Source organism: Equus przewalskii, chromosome 22, assembly GCF_037783145.1.
Source record: "Equus przewalskii isolate Varuska chromosome 22, EquPr2, whole genome shotgun sequence".
Classification (NCBI taxonomy): domain Eukaryota; kingdom Metazoa; phylum Chordata; class Mammalia; order Perissodactyla; family Equidae; genus Equus; species Equus przewalskii.
The window spans coordinates 13,700,445-13,718,979 of record NC_091852.1 but is presented as its reverse complement, the minus strand read 5'-3'; the positions used below and the strand labels follow the sequence as shown (position 1 = coordinate 13,718,979).

At 39.4% G+C, this 18,535-nt stretch overlaps 1 protein-coding gene across 3 annotated transcripts in view; it reads left to right on the top strand.

Moving 5' to 3' along the window:
- The window catches only part of PCSK5 (proprotein convertase subtilisin/kexin type 5), a 436,496-nt gene that overhangs the window by 392,413 nt on the left and 25,548 nt on the right, over positions 1-18,535 (top strand). For all 3 annotated transcript variants that reach the window (XM_008515633.2, XM_008515632.2, XM_070590114.1), the window contains 3 exons: positions 12,585-12,802; positions 13,899-14,135; positions 17,081-17,311. In XM_008515633.2, the coding sequence (XP_008513855.2) occupies positions 12,585-12,802; positions 13,899-14,135; positions 17,081-17,311 (686 nt within the window). The remainder of the gene's footprint in view (positions 1-12,584; positions 12,803-13,898; positions 14,136-17,080; positions 17,312-18,535) is intronic.

The window sequence follows — 18,535 nt, the reverse complement described above, 5'->3', positions numbered from 1 at the left end:
TATATCCTAGCTGTAGGTCATTCTAGTTCTTCTATGTGGGATGCTGCCTCAGCATGACATGATGGGTGGTACTAGGTCCATGCTCAGGATCCAAATCAGTGAACCCTGGGCCACCAAAGTCGAGCGTGTGAACTTAACCATTCAGCCATGGGGGCAGCCCCTGCCAATTGAGTTTTGATTGTACTGTTAGTTCTTTTTACCAATCATGAGGACTGGGGACAATAAGCACAGTGCAAGTACTGTATTATTGGCTAAACGTCACACATAGATTTAATTATTTGTCCAGTGAAATGAGTTCCTTCCCCAATCACTGTGTAACTTGATAGGAATTACCCAAACAGGAATTATTCTTTCTAGTAACAATTTACCTACCGTTAAAGCTATCACTCTTCTGCAAGGGAAAGTCTCAACCCAACGTGAAAACATATAAATCACTACTAAGATATATTTATATCCTTGAGATGGTGACATTTGAACAAAATCCAATTGCTATACCTCAAAGGCCTCTTAGGAAGGGGAAAGTGGCCTTGTGACCCATGAAGTAGTTTCCTGGAATTATATTTAGGACATATAGTACAACAAGCATAGGATTTATGAGCCACTGTGGGAGAAAGTTTCCAAAAATATTGTTTTCCCCACAAAATCATCTCCTCAGGTGCCCGATGGGTTAATTGATATATCTGCTGGAGCAGTGGCAATTGTGCTCCAATAGGCAATATGGGTTTTTTATTGGGCCCAAACCACATTTGTATGGTGGGGTCAAACATTCTCTCTTTTTGTTGTATTTGTTTCTCTTTTTCCATGGTGATTTCTTGAGCCTGTAGAAGGAAATCTTTCATCAGGTTAGCAGGGTTAACAGAGAGCAGTGGGAATTTTTGAGGCTGGACAGGATAAGTTTTTAAAGCTGCCTGATGAATAGGCACATCAGCAAGTTGATTTCCTTTAGCTTCCAAAGTGTCAGATTTGGAATGCCCTGGTATTTTAATAATTGCCAATTGTTTTGGTAGTGGTACAGCATTTAATAATTCTGCAACCTGTTTTCCATTTTTCTATAGGTTGTACTGAAGAGGTTAAAAACCCCTGATGTTTCCATAGTGTTCCAAAGTTGTGTGCTACTCCAAAAGCATAACGGTTGTCAGTATAAATATTTGCCACCTAGTCTTTAGCCAATTGACAAGCTTGAGTTAAAGCAATTAATTCAGCTTGCTGTGCTGACTTTATTTCTGGCAAATAAGAACTCTCAGTTATCTCCAGTGAGGATATTATTGCATATACAAACTGGAAATGTCCTTGCTAATCTTTTAAGTAAGAATCATCTATGAACCAAATTAGGCCAGCATTATCAATAAGAGCCTCTCATAGGTCATTCCCAGAAGTAAGAAGGTAATCTATTAATAAAATGGAACTGTGGTCATTTTCCTCCTGTGATGCTGGAAGCAAGGTAGCAGGGTTAGGGTTATTATATTGAGGTAAGGTCTTATTAAGTGCAGAAAGCAACAGTACTTCATAAGAGTCTAATTGGCTTACAACATAGTGTTGAGGGTGATGAGAATTTGAAGGGACTCAACTGAGTGTGGGACATAAATAGTTAAAGCATACCCCATTAACATTTCTTCAGTGACCTTACACAAAAGAGTTATTGCTTAAATAGCCCTTATACACAGTGGAAGTCCTTTTGCTAGCAAGTCTAGTTGCTGACTATAATATCCTATAGATCAATGTTGACCACCATGTTCTTGAATTAATACACCTAAAGCATTTCCTTTATCTTCGTGTACAAAGCAAAAAATGGCTAGTTGAAATTAGGGTGTCCTAAAGCTTGGGACTGAGCCAAGAAGGACTTTAAGGTGTCTATGGCTTTTTCTCCTTCTGCTGTCCATTCAATCAAATTAGACTGGTCAGACTTAAATAATATATATGATGGTTGAGCAATGAGTAAAAAGTTAGGCACCAATTCCTACAATATCCAGTCAGTCCTAGAAATCTCCTCAATTGTTCTTTGCTACCAGTTTTATGAAGCCATCAGTTTCCCCATTAGAGTTCTGTAATTTCTTACCTGGCTCAGTTTTAGGATCTGAAAGTTCATCAGAAACCTGTATTATAGAGTAAATGTCTGAGTCCTCGCCATGAATCTCTCTGAAGATGAAACACACTTGTAAAAGCATCAGAGTAAAACAGTAACTACGTGTAAATGACAAAAGACATTATAATGCAATTGACAAGGAAATTTTTTAAGATATTGACTAGGACGTATCACATTTCTAGGAATTTTATATAATTCTTTAAGAACACTTATATTAAACATTTACCCATGCAATATAACCTAAGAAGGTTTATCATCATTTATTTGATAATGTGTCGTATGTAATTTAATATACAAAATAAACTTAATTAGTTTAATATCTCCCTCTTTATAGGAAGAGGGAACAAATTCTTTGAGAAGTCCCAGGACCCACTGGAAATTCTCAAAGTTACTTTCAGGTCAAAAGAAAGACTTTATTTGGGGTTTGAATTTTTGGGAGGTTTGTAAAAAGTATCAAAAGGTTTTAAAAGACTTAGTCAAACAGGACCATAGGTCACTGTGAAACAATGCTTAGTTATCCACTTAACAAAAGTGACAACAGAAGAGGTTAAAGGCAGTCATATAGAGTTAAAAAGTTTTAGAAACCTTAGTTCTTTTAATAGAGACACCTCAGCTTTTGAACATAGGAAATTATTTTGGCTAAATATAGAATCTTTGCCAGTTAGGTAGGCTTATTCAAAAGTGAAGAAAAACCTTTCATAATCTCTTTATCAAGAGCAGACTAAAAGGCCAAAAAATTACCCTTTTAAGAGAAAAAGAAACCAAATTCTAATTTTTGTACCAGCTTACTTTTGATATTAAAACTTATTCACTTAATAATCTTCAACTTAATCTTAGCCAACTTGACCATGCACAAAATTTCTTTTGAAAGATTCCTTTGTCACAAACCTTCTATAACTTTCTATGTCTATTTAAGTTTTACCCTATCTTTTCTTTCTTATTTTGGTACAATCATTTTATTTTAGGACAAAATCACGTTTTTGTTTTCCTTTAACAAAAATGCATTTTCATTCTTCATACCTTCTCTTCTCAAAGAAATATCTTCCACTTTCCTTGTCTACTTTTCATATATAGTCACTTTCTTAATTTTAAAAACTTACAAAGTTCATCTAAAAAGAAATAATGCAAGGCAGTTGTTACAGAATAATTACAGATTTTACTCTTAGAGGATAGCATAATTGCCTATGCATTATATTAAATGAATATAAACTCTTTATATGTAATACAATTAAAATAAGCCATACTTTCTTTTTGGAAATTACAGTATGAGATTCGCTTGTGTCTATAGTTTCATCCTGATATTGCTCTACTAAACAGGGAATAATAGAATAGGCAGAGGCAATAAGATCCTCACATTATTGCTGAAGAGAGTTGCTCTAAGTGGAGCAGGCAGAATAAAGATTTGAAAGACAGAAGAACAACTTTTAAACTGATAGCAGAGCTATAAATATCTGGAAAGCCACCACCAGAATTCTTAGCCTTGCAAGCGGTTATAAGAGATGGGGAAAGCTCTTAAATAAAGAATACTGCCTGGCCATAAATCTGAAAAGCCAAGACAACAAAGTATGAGCCTGTCAGAGAGTGATTACTACCTGGCTTCGAGAAGTTGTCATTGTGTGTGTATGAAACGGAAAGAGTGTTCTCTGTTGGCATCTCCATTTGGCCACGTAGATGATTCTGTTGTTTAACTTACTGTGGTGTAAGAGCTGTAGCTTTCAAATATGTCTATTGATAACCCAAATATTGTTTGTCTCTCTGAAAAAAAAAATTTTAAAGCCCAATCTAGACAAACTTATGTTCAGCAATCAATGTCTCAGTATACCATCCTATCTGGAAATGACTTAGATATTCAATGAATATCTAATGAGGCTGGGAAGCAGAAAGAGAAGGACAAAAGGCTTGAGTGGCAGGCAGAGCAGCAGATTTGGTTTTGATTTCACTAGCGTCATTGCTGGGGCAGTTGCCATTCTCTAATTTGGCATGCCTCTCATTTAATTTGGAAATATTTTCTTTTAAAGGGGAAATATGGGATTCCTGATTTCATTTAGAATCCTCAAAGTTTCAATTAAAATAGGCTTCCCATTGGTTGTTTAATTTTATAACCAGCTTTTTCCAATTGTGCGTGCAAGTAAACTAATTCCCTATTTTGTCCACTTAAGACTCAAGTTATCTTTTGTCAAACTTTCCCATTTTGCTAAGTACTTGCAAGTAACAGCTCCTTATGTATTGTACATGAAGTTAGCTGGAGTTTCTGTGGGTGGTTGCCTGTCCAAGAGCTGGTTGGCTTTAGAAGGACAATTTCCCATTTTCTGTTAGTTTGGTTTTATTATAAAGTCTGAATAATTTCTAAGGACAGTAGTGGGTCAGAAGTGTGCTGCTTGTGAGTGCTAGTTCCTAAAAGGCCATGAACATTCTCTTATATGTCTTGATTTTTCCTACCAGTAGTCTAAAATTACTCTGGGGGCTTAGAGCACTGGATGATTAATCCTTATGTGCATGTCCCCAGATGAATCATCAATTATTTAAAGTGAATGATCATGATAGAATTCCCTATGGGACCACTGCACATTGCAAGGTTCAACCTCAAACACTTACATTAGGTTCCCAGTCATCTGAGAATGCCTTATGGCTGGGAGGAGCTGATGTCACTTCTCTTTGGAGCTAAATGAGTTCAGTCTCTCATTTTACCATCAGACAATTTGTTCAGACGTTATAAGCACAATTCCTTTCTAATTAAAGCCAAATTAAAAGGACAGTCAATCCAGTTCACTTCAAAGTTCCTTCTAGGACCCCTAGCCTAGGAAATTTCCCCTACATTCCTCCTAACCAGGATATGTTCCCACATTCCCTTAAAACACCTAGTCTTAAAAGCTGAAACAGCTCAAAGAAATATCAGGACCATCAGCTTAAGCAAGGATGTCTGGATTTCAGGAGAACTCACCACAGCACCTGAAGAGGGCAGTGTAGCTGGAGGGACTCAATAGGCTGGTGCTGGTACCAAGCACTGGTTCAAAGTAGATTCCCAGTAATCTCAGGTGAGTTTCTCTGAAATCTCATTGACTATGCCAAGAAACGTTGATGCAAATAATCAATAACAAATCTATAGATAAGAAAGATAGAGTGATATTTATTGAGACAATGCTGAGGACTAGCCCAGAAGTGTCATCTCTACCAGGGAAGAAAGGGAGAAGCATGGTTCATGGCAGGGTTATATACCATTTCAGAACAAAGAACATACGTCACGCATGACAGGAACACAATTTTTTCCCCGAAAGTCTCAAGGAGATGTTTTGCTGCAGTTTAGCACACACAGCAGGTCAACTCAACCTTGGTTCTCTGGAAAGAAAATCTTGTCTTCAAAGTACTGGTATTGGCATCAGAGAAAGGGAGACGTTCATCCCTATCTTTAAAGAACGCATTCTTTGCTTTGGGAAGATGTTTGAAGCAGATGTACAGTGCATGTTTGGTGGGCCATCAGTCAGGCTGCTCTGGGAAAAATAAGTTTTAGGCGCAATCAGGGTTAAACCAGAATGGCTTCCCTATATACCTCAATATGTGAAAATTTATTATTATTCTTAATATTTTCATCAGCAGCCAAGATATTTTATATTTTTTGAACAGTAAGGAAGCTACTAACATGGTCTGAAAATCCTGCAGACTATGGAATCATGAGGAGTGCCCTTCTGTTGGAGTAGGGTGGTCTGATCACTGTGGGGTCCCTCATTTTTGTATTTACAAAAAACCAGGGGAGAGAAGGCCTGAGGAAAATATAATATTCATCTTGGTTTGGCAGCTTTGTTGCTATTTCTGAGAAACTGCCCTTTTGGGTGTGATCCATCCTAAAACAGCAATAAGATTTATAACAGGGACACAACATGCAATGAAACAGCATCCAAGTATTCAGAATTATTTATAAGTCAGCATCAGGGGTGACTGTTTTTTCAAATATGGTATATGTTCATGAATGAAAAAAGTTTGAGCAGTAACATACATCATTATAGTGATTGTTTAAAAGGCAATGCAAGACTTAAAGTGTGCTCAAATTCACCAAATATGAACAGATTTGAAGCTCTGGTAGAAGAAAACGTGGTCTTCCTTTAAGCACAGGCTGTCACTTCTTGGGTGTAAGATATCGGTGAAGCTCCAGAACCATACAGCTTTTGCATTGCATTTATTTATCTGAGCAGAAAGACTTTGACATACAGTTCTTTAAATTTAACAATTTAATACAGGTGGCCATTTCTTCTCAAGAGAAATATTTGTCTTCTTAAATAAAAATAACAGTGACATAAAGCATTAACAGAAAAGTTTTATAAACGGAGGGAGAAGACAGGAGGACAAATTACTGGGCAGATCTGTGTGAAAAAGGCTGCTTTTAGCAAAGCGGCTCTTTGAAAAATACCTTCTTGTGTTGCCTACTGGTTGCCTCCTGACAAGTTTCTGAGATTCACGTATTTTTGAGTTAGCAGTAGTCTTCAATAGCTTTTTTTTTTCTTTTTTGCTTGAATCCATTCCTCTCATTTCAGTATCTCATCTAACATCCAATGACTTCCTATGACAAGAATCTGAAAAAAGGTTCTTCGTGCTGCATCTTTTCAAATTCTGTGTGAAAATCGCTCACCTTCAGTGTCCAGAAATTACTCTGCAGAGACCTTGGCCAGGCCCAGCACAGAAAATTCCCCAATAGTGGGCTGATATCATGTATCCCAAAACCCCCAACCTCTAAACACAGGGTTGGTCCTTCTGGTGTCACAGTCCCCATCCTAAAACTGCCCATTGTGGCTGGCCCCACTCTGAGTCACTTCATTAGCATAAACTATTGAGTGTAGTTGGAGGGCCCATGATGAATAACAAAGACATTCCTACCATTTGGGAAATTCCAAGAGTTTAGAAGTTATTTAGGGAGAAGACCAGACCTCTCTTTGTGTGAAGCCAAATTCCTCAGTACACACATAAAAACAGTGAGTCTACTAAATTCTTATTCACCCTGAAGATGTGATATGTTTGAGAAAGCACTAAATTTCCTTAATTTCAATTTTCTCAAATTCAGTGAAACTCTTGGTGAGCATGTGATACATTTCTATCCACTGTCTTGTCAAGTTCATTTTTGAGAGATTGACTTGGTTGGACAAAGTAGCAATATCTTTGTTCAAGTGTTCTCCATCATGGTCCAAAAAGCTAAGGATGCTAATGTGCGAGGAAGCCTGGTGTTAGCTTTCATCTGGATATGATATAGTTTCTCTCTTCTACCTAAACTGCTTCTTCTCCAATTTTGCCTTCTTAAAACCACATTAGAAATGTGACTTTTTATTTTTATTCACCCTTGTCATATTTCTTCCTGAAATATTCAACACATTTTTGTTTACTGAATAAATACAAGAAATTAATAACTGAAAAAATAATAAAATGGATATGAATGAGTTAATTAATTAAAATATCAAGTAAAGATGCTGTACAGGAGGAGTCCCTTATTGACTTTAGGATTCAAAGAGGACTCTAGTAGATTGAGTTATTTGCTGCAATTCTTTACCCCTCCCTGCACCCATGCTGTCTGCCTGTAACGTTGCAGCAACTCCCAGGAGAGGCAGAATGGACTTCCCTGACCCTTGATTTTGGGCTAGGTTATTTGATTTGCTTTAACAAATGGGATGTTAGCAGAAGAGAAGCAGAGGCTTAAAATGTGTTTGCCTGATTGAATTTGCCCTTTTGTGCTTCTATCATGGCTAAGAGAAGAACATGCCCCAGTAGGCCCCTGTGCCAGGGAGGATATAGGGACCTGAAGAAAACCAAACCCAGTGTTAAGCTTGGAGTCAGGCCTCCTTCCCCTGGAGTGCATGCCTGAGTTCTTCCTCTAAAATGACATGTGCCTCTTTGAGTGCGAGCTCAGCATAGATCTGCCTACCCCCAGACACAGGAATGATGAGTTTGGGAGTGTTTTGTTACACAGCACTATTATGGCAAGAGCTGACTAATAGAAGGATAATTATTGAAAACAATTGGAATAGGTACCTATGACATTGGAAGACTATCTTCTCTAAACTGGTTTATGATTTTCCTGCTTCTGCAAATTCCAGCTCTTCCTTTCAGCTTTTCCCTTCAAGGAAACATCATCTACACTTCCCTCATCTCCAGGTATTTGAGAGGGTTGGGGTTTTTCATATTTACTGTGTTCACACACCAGTGAGTGATTTCTATGATGTGATAGTTTAATCATTCAGAGTTACAATATACATACAGTCATGAGTTTCCACCTGGAAGAAAGTCAATCACACAAACACATATTCCAATAACAGGCACTCCAAATATGTTTAATGTTGTGTGCAAATGTTATATGTGTGTGTTTGAAAGACGCCATCAGAGGTTGGCTGAAAGCATCCAAAGGCAAAATTGGTTCTAATTTTTTAAAAGTTACCTTTTTGAGGTCATATTGGCTTATAACATTGTGTAAATTTCAGGTGTACATTTTTATATTTCAGCTTCTCTATAGACTGCATCGTGTTCACCACTGATAATGTAGTTTTTATCCGTCACCATATATATGTGCCCCTTTATCCCTTCTGCCATTCTGTCACCCCCTCCCCCGCCCCTCTGGTAAGCACCAATCTGTTCTCCTTATCTATGTGTTTGTTTGCTTGTTTACTTTCCACATATGAGTGAAATCATACAGTATTTGTCTTTCTCTGTCTGACTTATTTCACTTAGCATAACAACCTCAAAGTCCATCCATGTTGTTGCAAATGGCACAATTTTTTCTTTTTTTTTATGGCTGAGCAGTATTCCATTGTATATATATATACCACATCTTCTTTGCTCATTCATCCATTGAGGGGCACTTGGGTTGCTTCCAAGTCTTGGCTATTGTGAATAATGCTACAATTAACATAGGGGTGCATAAATCTTTTTGAATTAGTGATTTCATGTTCTTTGGATAAATACAGAGAAGTGGAAAAGCTGGATCACATGGTATTTCTATTTTTGATTTTTTGAGGAAACTCTATACTGTTTTCCATAGTGGCTGCACCAGTTTGCATTCCCACCAGCAGTGTATGGGGGTTCCCTTTTCTCCACATCCTCTCCAACAATTCTTATTTCTTGTCTTGTTAATTATAGTCATTCTGACAGGTGTAAGTGACATCTCATTGCAGTTTTGACTTGCATTTCCCTAATAATTAGAGATGTTGAACATCTTTTCATGTGCCTGTTGGCCATCTGTATATCTTCTTTGGAAAAAATGTTTGTTCATATCCTGTGTCCACATTTTTATTGAGTTTTCATCACTTTGTTGTTGAGTTATATGAGTTCTTTATATTGGAAATTAACCCTTTGGACATATGATTTACAAATATATTCTTCCAGTTGGTGGGTTGTCTTTTCATTTTGTTGATGGTTTCCTTTGCCATGCAGAAACTTTTTAGTCTGATGTAGTGCCATTTATTTTTTCTTTTGTTTCCCTTGCCTGGTGAGACATGGTATTCAAAAAGATGCTGCTGAGACTGATATCAAAGAGTGTACTACCTATGTTTTCTTTGAAGAGTTTTATGGCTTCAGGTCTTACATTCAAATCTTTAAAACGTTTTGAGTTAATATTTGTGTATGGTGTAAGATAATGGTCTACTTTCATTCTTTTGCATGTGGCTGTCCAGTTTTTCCAACACTCTTTATTGAAGAGACTTTGTATGTTCTTGTCTCCTTTCTCAAAGATTAGCTGTCCATAGATCTGTTTTAATTCTAGTCTCTCAATTCTGTTCCATTGATCTATGTGTCTGTTTTTCTGCCAGTACCATGCTGTTTTGATTACTATAGCTTTGTAGTGTATTTTGAATTCAGGGAGTGTAATACCTCCAACTTTGTTCTTGTTTTTCTCAGGATTGCTTTGGCTATTTGGGGTCTTCTGTTGTTCCATACAAATTTTAGGATTCTTCGTTCTAGTTCCATGAAGACTGTCATTGGGATTCTGATTGGGATTCCATTGAATATGTAGATTGCTTTAGGTAATATGGGCATTTTAACTATGTTTATTCTTCCAATCCATAAGCATGGAATATCTTTCCATTGCTTTATGTCTTCTTTGATTTCTTTCAATAAAATCTTATAGTTTTCAGTGTATAGGTCTTTTACCTCCTTGGTTAAATTTATTCCTAGGTATTTTATTCTTTTTGTTGCAATTGAAAATGGTATTGTATTCTTGATTTCTCTTTCTGCTAGTTCATTATTAGTGTATAAAAAAGCAACTGATTTTCATCTTTTGATGTTGTACCCTGCAAATTTTCTCTATTTGTTGATTATTTCTTATAGTTTCTTGTTGTATTCTTTAGAGTTTTCTGTGTATAGAATCCTGTTATCCACAAATAGTGACAGTTTTACTTGTTTCTTTCCAATTTTGATACCTTTTATTTCTTTTTCTTACCTAATTGCTCTGGCTAAAACCTCCAGTACCATGTTGCATAAGAGTGGTGAGATTGGACATCCTTGTCTTGTTCCTGTTCTTAGAGAGATAGCTTTCAGTTTTTCACCATTGAGTATGATGTTGGCTGTGAGTTTGTCATATATGGCCTTTATTATGTTGAGGTTCTTTCCTTCTATACCCATTTTATTGACATTTTTTATCATAAACGGATGTTGGCTCTTGTCAGATGCTTTCTCTGCATCTTTTGAGATGATCACATGATGTTTATTCATGTTGTTGATGGAGTATATCACATTGATTTGCAGATGTTGAACTATCACTGTATCCCTAGAATGAATCCCACTTGATAGTGGTATATGATCCCCTAATGCATTGCTGTACTCAATTTGCTAATATTTTGTTGAGGATTTTTGCATCTATGTTCATCAGCAATATTGGCCTGTAATTTTCCTTTTTTGTGTTGTCCTTGTCTGGTTTTGGTATCAAGGTAATGTTAGTCTCATAAAATGAGTTCAAAAGCGTCCCATCTTCTTCAGTTTTTTGGAAGAGTTTGAGAAGGACAGGGATTAAATTTTCTTTGAGTGTTTGGTATAATTCGCTAAAGAAGCCATCTGGTCCTGGACTTGTTTTTTGGGAGGTTTTTGATTACTGTTTTAATCTTTTTACTTGTGATTGGTTTGTTCACATTCTCTATTTCTTTTTTATTTGGTTTTGGGAAGTTGTAGTAGTCTAAGAATTTATTCATTTCTTCTAGATTGTCCAATTTGTTGGTGTATAGCTTTGCACAGTATTCTCTTATAATTCTTAGTATTTCTGTGGTGTCCATTGTAATCTCTCCTCTTTCATTTCTGATTTTATTTATTTGAGTCTTCTCTCTTTTTTTCTTAGCAAGTCTGGCTAACAGTTTGTCAATTTTGATCTTTTCAAAGAACCACCTCTTCGTTTCATTGATCCTTTCTATTGTTTTTTTAGTCTCTATTTTGTTTTCTGTTCTGATTTTTATTATTTCCTTCCTTCTACTGACTTTGGCCTTTTTTCTTTTTCTAGTTCTTTGAGGTATAGTGTTAGGTTGTTTATTTGGGATTTTTCTTGTTTCTTGAGGTAGGCCTGTATTGCTATAAACTTCTTTCTTAGTACTGCTTTTGCTGCATCCCGTAAGTTTTGGTATGTTATGTTTTTATTTTCCTTTGTCTCCAGGTATTTTTTATTTCTCCATTGATCCAGTAGTTGTTCAGTAGCATGTTGTTTAGTCTTCAAATATTTGTGATTTTTCCAGCTTTTTTCTTGTAGTTGCTTTCTAGTTTCATAACATTGTAGTTGGAAAAGATGCTTGATATGATTTCAATCTTCTTAAATTTATTGTGGCTTGCTTTGTTTCCCAACATATGATCTATGTTTGAGAATGTCCCATGTGCACTTGACAAGAATGTGTGTTCTGCTGTTTTTTGGACAGAGTGTTCTATATATGTTTATTAAGTCCATCTGGTCTAGTGTTTCATTTAAGGCCACTGTTTCCTTGTTGACTTTCTGTCTGGATGATCTATCCATTGATATAAGTGGGGTGTTAAATTCCCCTGCTATTATTGTGTAGCTGTTAATTTTTCCCTTTAGGTCTGTTAATAGTTGGTTTATATACTGTGGCAATCCTGCATTAGGTACATATAAAATGGTTCTAATTCTATAGAACATTAAACCTTTTGAGCCTTTTGAAAATAATATTTTTACTTATTAAATTTTTTAAAAAATAAAATTGAGTAAAAAGCATTTTCTACTCTAATGTAAGGCTCTAACAAAATGAAATAAAAAAGAATGAAAATTAGAAGATAAAATGGGGAAATCAGAAGATAACTAAACTACATACCAATTAACAAAAGTCATTTTAAAACAAAACAAATTTATAAGGATGGTACCCATCCTTTTCATTTTATTTTTCCAGACTTGCTCTCTTACCATACTTCCTCAGGAAATCCAATGGCTTCATTTTGGTTGACATGGCAGCAAGCCTTCTGCTTTAAGACCTAACTCTTTGCCACAAGGTGGGAATAATTTCCCTGGTTGGAAAGCTCCTCCAGTTGCTCTCTCTTCTCCCCACAGGGGCTTCTATGCAGCAGATAGCACATGTGAACGCTGTAGCTCTCCTTGCAGAACATGTGAAGGAAATGCCACCAACTGCCACTCTTGTGAAGGAGGCCTTGTCCTACACCATGGAGAGTGCAGGGAAACCTGCTCTGAGAGGCACGTGGCTGTGGAGGGGGTGTGCAAGCATTGCCCAGAGATGTGTCAGGACTGCATCCATGAGAAAACATGCAAAGGTACCTGAGGGCATCTCAGGGGAGAGTGTGGGGCTGCTAAGCCTCCTCAGCTGGGTTTGACTATCTGAGGGTGAGATGTCCAACGAGAACTGGAGGAACCAGTCTCCTTGCCTTTACTGAAACGTATCTATCTCTGTGCACATCACTGAGGAAATTGAGGGTGAGATAAAGCCTTTCCACTATGGATTTTGTGAGTTAAAACAGACAAGAGCCCCTTTTTGCATGATTTCTTCCACACATGTGTTCTGAGTGCTTAGGGTCTGCCAAACACTATCCCAAGTTCTAGAGATGCAAATAAGAACCCAAAGTTCCTGCCTTTTTGAGCACAAAATCTTATAGCAGAAACTGATAGTAATGAAAAACAGAGGTAGCTAGAGAATTGCAACTGTTATTAAAGATGCAAAAGAAAAGTTCAGGCAACTATAAGACTCTGAGAATAGCACTCTGGGTAGGACTTTTTTTCTCTGGAATTATCTCCCAAGAAAGACTGTCTAATTCCCTCTCCAGAATAAGATAGACTCATTTAACTGGTGTTGTCTTATCCAAAAGAGTCTCTTGGTAGTACATAATCCATTTTTGAGAATTCTCCCCAAATAAGAGAATGAGCACAAACAAAATGCACCACAAAGCATTCTTCATCCTGATTAGCCATGTATGTTTCATTGGTCAACCCTACCAGTAAATGAAGAATTAACTAATGCAAGAACTCCTAAATTGCTTTCTGTATTGAATAGAGCATGGGGTGCTCACCACAACTTTAAAAATCTGCTAATACCTTCTGAGTTTTTCAAACAATACCTCCAGCATGTCAGCCACCACTCATCTGCCACAGAACTGCAATTTTTCCGCCTCCAAGGGGCAGGTCATTTCAGTATGTAAACCCTGCACCATCCAATTGGGCCACCATACATGGTCTCTTCTCCCAAGGCAGGGCTTATGAGACATGGAGGATGTGCCCTGGTAGGGTGGGGATGGGGCAAATGTACCCTAAAGTCAAATGAGCCAAAGTGGTGAGGACTTGCCAGCCCACTGCAGAAGGAATGAATTCCTTTCTCCTGTCTCCCTGAGAGTAACTTTCTACTTCCCTCATCCCCAGAGTGCATGCCTGGGTCCTTCCTGTACAAAGATATGTGCCATCAATCCTGTCCCAACCACTTCTATGAAGATGCACGCCAGTGTGTCCCCTGCCATGAAGACTGTCTGGAGTGCAGTGGCCCTTCAGCAGATGACTGCGACCTCTGTGCTGAGGAGTCCTTGGTTCTCTACAATGGGCGGTGTTTGGACGAGTGTCCAGAAGGAACTTACTATGAAAAAATGACTAAGGTTTGCAAAGGTAAAGACTTCCAGGTGCATGGCCAAGCACCGCATCCCAGGGAGCCTAATGGGATTATGGGTCTCTGGTGAGACAAAGTAGGTTCCAGGGTTTGCATGGTTCCAGCCCCAGAACTGTCATCCCATTCCTTTCCCTCCTGCTTAAGGAAGCATATTGTGACTCTGTTCTAATTTATTATTTATTTTTAAAGTGAGCCATTTGTTAGCTTTGACTATGTACCATTTACTAGCAATGGATACTGCTGACCCTCCTCACAACAGATGCTGATCAAAAAGGATTCTCACATCAAGATTTACAACACAGATGATGAGCCTTCAAAAGTCACCCAAAAATGGAAGATTTTTTTAAAAAATTTTAAGCCATTGTAGGTTTACAGCAGCCTAAAGAAAGCTGTGCCACAGAGGATTTTCTCAGTGTCTCTTGTCTCCCTTCACCATTTGCCTCCCTAAAGCTCCCTCCATCCCTCCTCATCACCTTCAGCTCCTCCCACCCTGGGTCCCTATTCCATCTCCCACTTGGCAGTTCAATCCCTACACATTCAGGAAAGGATCCTCTTATTTATGCCTCCTTATGTTTTAACTGAGCATGAATTGTCTCTTATTAGTTATCAGGGAACAGAAAAGTTAAATAAATTGTCCATTACTAGAGGAATTCTCAAGCAAGTGAGGGAAGCTTCCTGGGGGAAGTGACTTTTATCCCCTCCACTCAGACAGTTTTATTGATATATAATTGATATATAACATTGAATAAGTTTAAGGTATGCAGCGTGATGATTTGATATACATATATATTGTGAAATGATGACCACAGTAAGGCCAGTGAACATATCCATCATCCCACAGTTACCTTTTTATTTTGTATGAACGTTTAAGATCTACCCTCTTAGCAACATTCACGTGTACAATACTGTACTGTTAACTATGGTCACAGGATTCACTCCAGCTAGGCAGCCAGTGGTAATTTCATCCCCTATGTGGCCTCCAAGCAAACACAAAATAGATACCCAGAGGCAGGCCCCCTAACCACAGCGAGAGCTCAGGGTTGAACTCTCATGACAGGAGAGACCTTGGGCCAGCCATGTCCTACAAGGTCTCAGGGAAATGTTTTGGTAAGACATGAGGACGTAGTTTCCCCCGAAGTCTTTCTGCTCTAGCCTTACAGCCAGGATATACCTTTTTGTGTGTTTTATGTAAAGCTCTCTTTAGTGTCAGTGTCCCATCTGAACAGTTGTGGAAGAACATGGATTTGAAGACGGGTGGCTGTGCCATGAAGCAGAAGGGTACAGTGAGCCCAGGAGGCAGGCTGTGGAGCTGGGCTCAGTTTCCACGAGAAGTTCAGAGACTCAGCCAAGGCCTCCAGGGCCGTCTTGCCTGTACCAGGCCAGGAACTGAGGACCAACTTCGGGCTTTTCTCTGGTGCTCAGTAATATAAGTAATTTGCCATAGAAAGAAATTTACAGGTCTCAGAAGACGTTTCCTTAATTTACTTGATTTGATTTTGTCACTGAGGAGGGCCCTGGATCTCATCCCTGGTTGCCCATTAGAATCAGCTGGGGAGCGTTAAAAACCACAGCTGGCTGGGCTCCCCTCAGATCAGACCCACCCAACACTGGAAAGTGACTTGAGTCTGTCCCTGCAATGCTATTACCCCTTCCACCAGTCCAAGGGGAGGCCGAGGGAAGAAATGGGGTGACCACCTGACTTTCCAGAGAGAAGAAACAAAGGACTTGACCGGAAAATTGAGATTTGAGTGGGTGTAGAGAAATACCCAGAACCTAGCAATCTCTAAGCAGGACCTCTTCTAAGAAACACAAGGACTTGGGATCCATTCTGATCACCCCCAAAATTATCCCCTACGAGACAGCATAGAGACTTCTAAGGACCCCACATCTTTCCTGAGGCACCGGGGCAGACATAGCAAGAACCCTTGTTAAAGTCGTGGGTTCAACTCCTGAGCCTGCCCTTTTCCAGCCAAGTGACGGAGCTCCTCCAGCCTTGATTTCCTGATCTAGATAAAATGAGAGGATGATAATCACAATAATAATACCAGGCGTTTATTCATCCAGGGAGTGCTTATCAGGGGCCTCCTATGTGCCATGTGGAGGACCAGGCCTGGGGAACAGCAGGGGGCAATACACACAGAATCCTGCCTTCATGGAGCTTGCATTCTACTGGGGAAAACAGACTCTACAGAAGATAAATCAGAAGGAAAAATAAGGCAGGGAAGGGGGACAGGAAGTTGGGCCAGAGGGACCTGAAATTAGAGAGAAGGAGGCCTGGAAGACGTCATTGAGAATGGGGGGGAACAAACCACGCTGTACCTGGGAGAAGAGAATTCTAGGCAGAGGAAGCAACAACTGCTAAAACCTCAAAAGGGGAGTGAATAGTTCTTATTCATTTGTCTAAGAAATATTCATTGAGTGCCTATTACATGCCAGGCCCTCCCAGAGGTACCGTGCATTCATAAATGAATACAAAAGAGGGCTTTTTGGTCAACAGGTAATTATAATATATCTCAACAATTGTTACATTAGTGATAAGCTCAAGGTTATTCTGGGAGGTCAGTGGAGGACCGCCGAATAGGAGTAATGGTAGTGAAAAGGCCACCCACTAGCGTGTGACCATGCTGCCACAGAATTGCTTAGTGTTCTTTTGTTGCAGTTTGGGTAGTTACAGTGAGTCTTACTAATATTTCTGAGGGGCCTAGTGCAGGAAGCGGCCCTTTAAATATTACAAAGAATGTGAAACAGCCATTTTTTTCTCATTTGTAACAAGAATGCTCCACCCAGAGCCCAAGGGCTGTCCTCAGCTCATGGCTCCACACCCTTGGCACAGAACCCCGGAAATCTCTGGAAGAAATGAGGAAGGAATGTGAACACACTTTTCAGGGAACTGGCGTGCCCTGGGCTCTCTCACTCTCTGTTGGCTGCCCCATCCCACCCACAGATTGCCACAAGTCCTGCCAGACCTGCTCGCCATCTGGGACCTGCATGACCTGTCAGGACGGCTGGAGGATGAATCACCACGGGGACTGCGTGCCTCACCAGGAATGTGCCCCCTCCGAGTACTGGGATGAGGGGGCTCTGGGATGCAAGCCTTGTCATGCCAAGTGCTTCCGCTGCACAGGGCCCTCGGAGGACCAGTGTCACACCTGCCTGAGGGACAGCCTTCTTCTCAGTGAGTTGCTCTTCTTGGAGGAGGGCTTTGTCCTTCCCTCCATCTGAGAAATGACCTTGCCTGATGCTTGGTGCCCAGTAGACCTTGGTGTCTTTCTTTTTAACTATTTACTCGTGTTTGGGAAACTTTCAAACCCACAGAAAAGAGGCAAGAGTGAGAACAGTACAAAGAACAGTCACACATGCCCCCCCATCCCCACTGTTCATCTCTGAGCCCTTGGCTTTATCATGTGCTTGCTCTCGGTCTCCCGCTCCCAATGTACACGCAGACGTAATCCACAATATATTGTTTTCTGAACCATTTATGGATACGTTACATACATCACAGCCGGTTTCTCCCACATACGTTAGGATGCATTTCTTAAGAACAGGGCTGCTGTCTTACATAACCACAGCACAGTTGTCAACTCCAGTGAATTTACCATTGCTACAATGCTTCAGTATCCCATCCATCTTATAATTTTGTCAATTCATCTTTAGGACAGGGTCCAGTCTAGAGGCAGGTATTGCATTTAGCTGCCATGTCTCCTTAGTCTCCTTTAATCTGAAACATTTCCACAGACTTTGTCTTTTATAACATTGACATTTTAGAAGAATACAGTCCCTAGCCCTCCACTGGGGTTTGTGTGAAGTTCCCCTGTGATTAGATGGAGATTCTTCATTCCCAGCCAGAATTCTTCACAGGTGATGTTGTGTCTTTCTGGAAACACACACGATGTTCACCTGCCACTTGTCGGTGATGCTCATTTTGGTCATCTGTTCAGGGTGCTGTCCAGTTTCTCCACTGCGGAGTTATATTTTCCCATGTGGTCAATAAGCAGTCCACGAAGAGACACTTTATGAACATGTAGGTATTCAGCTCCTCATCAAAATTTCCCCTTGATTTAACATCCATTGATTAATAAATCTTCTTGAACAAAGTATGGCACAGTCTGAGATTGGCCACCTCCAGAAGATCCCAAGTGAAGGTCACTGCCAATGTGAGGCAATGCCTTCAGGTTTCCAGGGATACCATGATTAGTCTGAGCACAGGTATGGGAGAAAGAAAATGAAACCAAACTCAACTCAACTGACAGAAGGGGCAGGGGATAGGAGAGAGAAAAAAGGATATGCTGAAGACCTGGAAAGTGTCAGCCTTCATCTCCCCAACCCAGGAGAGTAGACTTGAGAAGCAAGACCCTCACAGTAGAAATGTGTGACAATTTTTCCTCTTCTTGTTGAGGTA